Source organism: Trichosurus vulpecula, chromosome 3 (assembly GCF_011100635.1).
Source record: "Trichosurus vulpecula isolate mTriVul1 chromosome 3, mTriVul1.pri, whole genome shotgun sequence".
NCBI classification, from domain to species: Eukaryota; Metazoa; Chordata; class Mammalia; order Diprotodontia; family Phalangeridae; genus Trichosurus; species Trichosurus vulpecula.
The window spans coordinates 160448554-160454613 of record NC_050575.1 but is presented as its reverse complement, the minus strand read 5'-3'; the positions used below and the strand labels follow the sequence as shown (position 1 = coordinate 160454613).

The window sequence follows — 6060 nt, the reverse complement described above, 5'->3', positions numbered from 1 at the left end:
CCTGAATTTCAGAGAAAACACAAACAGAAATTATATAAACAGAGCAAATAACACAAATCAGCAGATTGGGCTTCTGTCTGTCCATAGCAATACATACATAGTTAGCATAGAGAGAAGCACCAACATCTGGGTTTTCAAAGCCAGGGAGCTCCTTAACGGCTACCCAGAGTCTGGTCAAATCAAAGCAACACTGTTCTAGAGAGTGAACCCCCAAAGCAAAACCTCTCCTGCGGTTCTGAGAGTTCTTGCTTAAGGGCTTCACACCTCTCTGGACCTAATTATCAAACAGGTGTGGGCCTTCCTACAAAGGCAAGACTTACTCAAAGGCACTTGGTTGCCTTAGTGCTGAGAAGCACTCCAAAAGAAAAAACAGTAAAAAAAATCCTACTTTGCTAGCCCTTATAGGGCTGGGCCCTTCTTTGGTTTCACTGTTAACATCTGCAAAAACTCAACTACTGACAAATCAAACCTTCATCAATATGGCATTATATTTGGCAGAAGAATGTTTTACCAAAGACTAATTTATCTTTGGGTTTAGTGGGTAGAGTGCCTAGCCTGGAGTCAGGAAGACTCATCTTCCTCAGTCAAATCTGATTTCAGACACTTACTAGCTGTGTGACCCTGGGAAAGTCACTTATCCCTGTTTTTCTCATCTGTAAAATAAGCTGGAGAAGGAAATGGCAAACCACTTCTGCATCTTTGCCAAGAAAGCCCCAAATGGGGTCAGGAAGACTCAGACATGCCTCAAATGACTGAACAACAACAGAATTTATCTTTGTAAATTTAGTGCAAGTTTACAAAGCTCTATAGCCCCGTGAGCTACATAGTACAACCATTATCATCTCCTTTTTACAGATAAGGAAACCCAGGCTCAAAGAGATGAAATGATTTCCCCAGCATGACACAGCTAGTGTCAGAGTTGGTTTCCTGACTACGAAGCCCAGTGTTCTTTCCACTACAGCTCATTGCCTTTCCAATCATCTGAAATGGATGCTAGGCTAGCCAGGGCATAATAGGTCACACTGAGTGTTTGGCATCCAAAGACTGGGGAGACTCTGGCAGAATGGAGTTGACAGAGTCATCTCCTCAGCAGCAAAGAAGTCAAATCTCAAAAGCCAGAACTATGGATTATCCAGGAAGTTTACGTCAGGTGTGGCCAAGCCAGAATAACAGGCTGGCCTTCCCTCCCCGAGGTATCTGCCTCCCTTTACCCTACTCCTGCTGCCCTCAACTATAGGGTTCATCCCCACCCCCAAACTCAAACCCCAGTGGCTCCTTTGTCTCTTAGATCAAGTCTAAACTCAGCCTAGCATTCATTCATTGTTGCCTTCATCTGCTGTGCTCACTCCCACCTGTCCTTTTGATGCTTATTCTATTCCTCTCTCTTCACCCTGCACACCCAAGGTCTTCCTACTCCTCTGCTTAGCCAAGTCCCACACCTCCACGGGGCTTTCCCTAACCTCTCCAGTCCACACAGAGCTCCCTTGTGGAGTTGCTACAGGGCTTCTAGCCTCTGGTCCTCATTTATTGCTAATCCCCATAGTACTTTGTGTTGTGGTCTCACTGCTAGACGTCCAGGTTTTACCTTCCTAGCTGAAGGATAAGTTCCTAGAGTAAAGACTTATCCCACGGCACTTAGCCTCTGTGTAAGAGGCAAGGTGCAAAACACAGCATTGTAGTGTGAACGACCTTGCATTGGTAGTCATAAGACCTAGGTTCAAATCCTGGCTTTCCTACCTAATACCTCTGTGGCCTTGAGTAAACTGAATGTCAGCTTCCTCACCTGTAAGATGAGATGGCTGGATTAGATGGTCTCAGAGGTTACTCCCAGCTCTTGATTTAGGATCTGAAAATCCTTTCTGGATCTTGTTTCTTCTCTACAATTGGGTTGGACAAGATCAGGAAGAAACCTTAGAAATTACCTATCTAATCCAGGGGGTTCTTAACCTGGGGTCCATGAATTTATTTTTAAAAATAACTATTTCGATGTAATTTGTTTCCTTTATAATCTTATGAATTCAATAGATTTAAAAACATTCTGAAAAGGGGGCTATAGTTTTTACTAGATTGCCAAAGGGCTCCATGACCCAAAAAGGTTAAGAACTTCTGATATGGTTCAATTCACACCCATCTATCAAAGAAAGTAACATCCCAGAGATGCTAAGTATTTTGTCCTGGTCACACAGTGGCAGATATGGGATTAGAACCCAGGTCCTCTTGACTCCAAATCTAGTGTTCTTTCCACCAAACAATAACTGCTTTTAAAACCTTCCCAGCCCTATATTCTCTGATTCTATGAAAAAGAAGCAACAAGGAATCGTAATACTCAGTTATGGTATTTAATTTTATGGTAGCCATAGAAGTCTGCTATTGAAGCTGAAAGGAGAACAGCTCCCACTTTGCCCATATGGGAAGGAGCCAATGTTTCCAACAGTAGGTGCTGCTGGCTGGGATTTCCATTGCCTTCTCCCACCTGGGACGCTCAGCTTGCAGGGATTTTACCAATTCACCTTCCCCACCAATCTTCAATGCTTTGGGTCTGAGCCCTCCAAGTGACTGAGGGCAACCAGAAGGTGGGGTAGGGAAGGCAGGACGTGTTCCTTAGGGACAGTTCTTAGAAAGCGGTCCTGGGTCTTGGTACCCATCAGCAGGAAGCTGTGCATGCCCACCTCCCGGGGTGCCTGGTAGTCATTCAGGTAATGGTCCCCAATGTGCGCTGCCTGGGTGGGCTCTATATCAGCAAGCCGCAGGGCCTGTTGGAAGATTCGTGGGTCAGGTTTGGCCCAGCCAGCTGTCTCAGATGTCAGTATGAAATCGAAGTGCTTCCGGAGACCACAGCGAGCCAAGATGTCCTCTAGCCTCCGGTCAAAGTTGGAAACAACACCTAGCCGCAGGCCCCGTTCACGGCACTGCTGCAGAGTGGATTCAGCTCCTTCTAGCATCTGCCAGGTTTTAGCACTGCAGAAGTCCTCATACAGTTTGTTGGCAATGGGATCGACGATACTGGAGTTCTGTACTCCTGCCAGGTGGAACGTCTGTAAGACAACATCTAGCCACCATTGTCTCGAGGTGAGGCCTTGGCTTAGCCCATAGTTGGGGAACTTCTGCTCTTGGGCCTTGTATGCTTGATGGAAGGCTGATCCAAGGGCTTCTGCCTCTACCTTTAGCCCCTGGGCCTGAGCCTGGGCTGAGTATTCTTCTCCCACTGGACGGCGGAGTCGAAGCAATGTGTCCTTCACATCCCATGTCAGCAGCCGCAGCTTGGGAGCCATTGGCCTAAGAGATGGAAGTCCAGCCATGAACAGAAAGTCAGATGTAGTCTAACTCTCATTCCTCAGACTCAGGGCCAGGGGACCAAGGTTAAATACAACGATTCTTGAAGGTGCCCCAACTAATCCCTTTTCCCCTTCTCCTTCTAGCAAACCAGGTTCTTGCAGGTGGGAGGCCCTCAGGATAAATTTCTTAATTCAAGTTCTTTTATTATTTGACTGTTATTTGGGCTTCAAAAAACCAATCTAACAACCAAGTATTGTAATAAGAACTGTCAGAAGGGTATATGAATCAGGTATAGGATTAACAATTCCTGTAGCCTAGACGGGGGCCACAGGGCTTTCCCAAGACTCATCACCCTTTGCCAGGGGGAGGTGGGCCATCTCTTGGGTTGATAAAACTGCCAAGAAACAGTCCACTCCAAGGGTCATACTGGTTAAACTGGGGAGGGTACTCATCACTGTCTGGTCCAACCTCACAAATGGTACTTCTGGCCTGGCCTTCTGCCTAGTGGTCTGATAAACGCACCCCAGTTCTGCAGCTAGTTTTCGCCAGTCTGCACAAATCTGCCCCCAGAAGCGGCAGAGGCCAGGGCCTAGCATTATCTATTTAGTTCCCTGGGCCCCAGGTGTGGAATTTCCAAAGGACTGCCTGGTAGAGGCAGCTCTGGTCATCTAGTATGAACCGTTTATAGATAAAACTGGAGGCAAGGAGGGGGAAGGGTCTTTTCCAGGATAACCCAATGAATACGGGGCAGGGCCAGGGTTAGAAGTCTGGACTCCAGTGTTTTCCACTACATCAGCCTCTGCGAAGACGGAAGAGTCAAAGGCTGAGACAGGATGGGAGTCCTGCAGACCTATCTTCCCCGCACCCCTCCTCTGATCTCAAAGCACCCGCATCCTGAGGTCCAGGGTAGGGGGTGTCTGAATGTACGGCTGCAATCCCCAGAGTAGCCGGGCCTCCAGGCTCGTCTCGGGCTCTGCCGCTGGAGAGGGACGAAGGGTTTCCAGCTGCATTTTGCACCTGGGAGCCCCAAGAGGAGAGTGTTGGAGGAAGGGAGCAAATGGGGTCATAAGGCGCCTGAGTCCCGATCGCTCTTCGGGAGGACCCCCGTAGGGCAGGGCAGCGCTGGGGGAAAGGAAGAACCACGATCTGGGGGAGAGTGGAAGCGGAAGATGGCGCGGTTCTCACGCACTGGCATTGTCCTGGGGACCGCCGGGAAGACAGCGACCTTACCTAGAACTCCGCTCGGAAAAGTCGGTGCACAGCCGAGACTAGCAGCGCGCAGGCGCGACTCCCGGGAGGCGGGACGCTGCCTGGACTCGTAACCTTGGGGGGCGGGCGCGGAGCCTCGCCTCTCCTAGCCTCGCCTTCGTCTCCCCCTTCTTCCTCCGGGAGCGTAACGCCAGCCTCCCGGAGCGTGGGGGAGGGGGAGGGGGGGGAGGGGCGGGGCGCTGGGAGCGCCCTGGCTACCTGTATTCTTAGAATCCCAGACTGTGGGATTGACCACGGGGGCCCTTAGAGGACTGTACTGCTGGGGGTAGTAAGAGCTGACTTTGGAACTCGGAGCTTGAGTCAGTCATTTAGTTGAATAACAGTAAGAAGTATTTATTAAATATTTCCTGTGTGCCGGACACTTTGCTAAGAGTCAGAAATACAAAGACAAAAGTAAAACAGTGCCTGCCCACAAGGAGCCTACGTTCTAATGGAGGAGACAGCATATAGGCCTACATAGAGATATGCCTATAAATATACCTACATTCATAGAATATGTAAAATATAGATAACATACAGATATATAATACACGCATATAATATATAATAACATAGCTTTATTATATAATTATATCTAATACACCTATATGGAAACAGATAAATCTAGACACCTGTTTACTTCTCTATGTGTTTATTTCTCTATGTATCTCAGCTAGATAGATAAGAGGTAGTTTTGGGAGGAGGGGCCTTAAAAGCTGGAAGGACTAGGAAAGACCTCATGTGAGGTTTTGTTTCCAGTTGGAAAACCAGGAGCTTTGATGCCATGCCTTCCGGTCTGAGATCAAATTTGGGGTGGAATTTCTATGCTGCAGGTCTTGACCCCAACTTCGTTTTGTAAATTCAACCTTGAGTCCATCGTAGGGTTGGGGTGTTGGCCTTTCTGCTGTGGATTGTAATGAAAGGGTTGGAGTCAGGAGACTTGGACCTCAGGCATACCACTTGGTATTTCTGGACTTTAGTTCCCTCATCTATAAAACAAAAAGGATAAACTAGTCCAGGGGTGGGGGACCTGCAGCCTCGAGGCCACATGTGGCGCTCTAGATCCTCAAGTGAGGCTAAATGGCCATGACCTTGAGGTGGTAGGTTCCCTACCCCCAGACTTGGACAGAGATAGAAAGGCCCTTTCCAACCAGCATTCTCGTCAATAATCAACTTCTGTGAAGTTCCTGCTCCAGAAACTGAGCTGTTCCTCCTCCCCCAGTCTTTTGGAAATTCCACAACTGGGCCAAAGGTAGCTAAGGAACTCTGGGCACTGGACTCTGCCCTGACTATTATAAACTAAAGAGATTCCAGTTGGCTACAACCTGCAGCAACGCATTTTAATTGCTGAAAACTTAGTTTCATCCAACATACATGGAAGTATGGAAAACATTGTAACATTTTTATTGATTTTTTTTATGTCACCAAATTTCCTCCTCTCTTGTTTAGAGAACCATTTTATATAACAAAGAATTTTTAAAAAAGATATAAAAAAGCACTTGAGTAGAAGCAGTATATTAACCAAGTCTGATGATG

At 47.5% G+C, this 6060-nt stretch overlaps 1 protein-coding gene across 2 annotated transcripts; it reads right to left on the bottom strand.

The window, feature by feature from the left end:
* Window positions 1-2307: 2307 nt before the first annotated feature.
* Window positions 2308-4571, bottom strand: HDHD3 (haloacid dehalogenase like hydrolase domain containing 3). Of its 2 annotated transcripts, none has more exons than XM_036751176.1 (2): window positions 4507-4571; window positions 2308-3276 (listed from the first exon to the last, which is right to left on the bottom strand). In XM_036751176.1, exon 2 carries the CDS (start codon window positions 3270-3272, stop codon window positions 2526-2528), a length of 747 nt encoding a protein of 248 aa, XP_036607071.1. In that variant the 5' UTR covers window positions 3273-3276; window positions 4507-4571; the 3' UTR covers window positions 2308-2525. The 2 variants fall into 2 exon arrangements, with proteins under 2 accessions (XP_036607071.1, XP_036607072.1); XM_036751177.1 differs by lacking the exon at window positions 4507-4571 and adding an exon at window positions 4466-4487.
* Window positions 4572-6060: the final 1489 nt, after the last annotated feature.

Excerpts from the sequence above, each read along its gene's own strand:
- HDHD3 (XM_036751176.1), bottom strand. The coding sequence starts at position 3,272 with ATGGCTCCCAAGCTGCGGCTGCTGACATGGGATGTGAAGGACACATTG.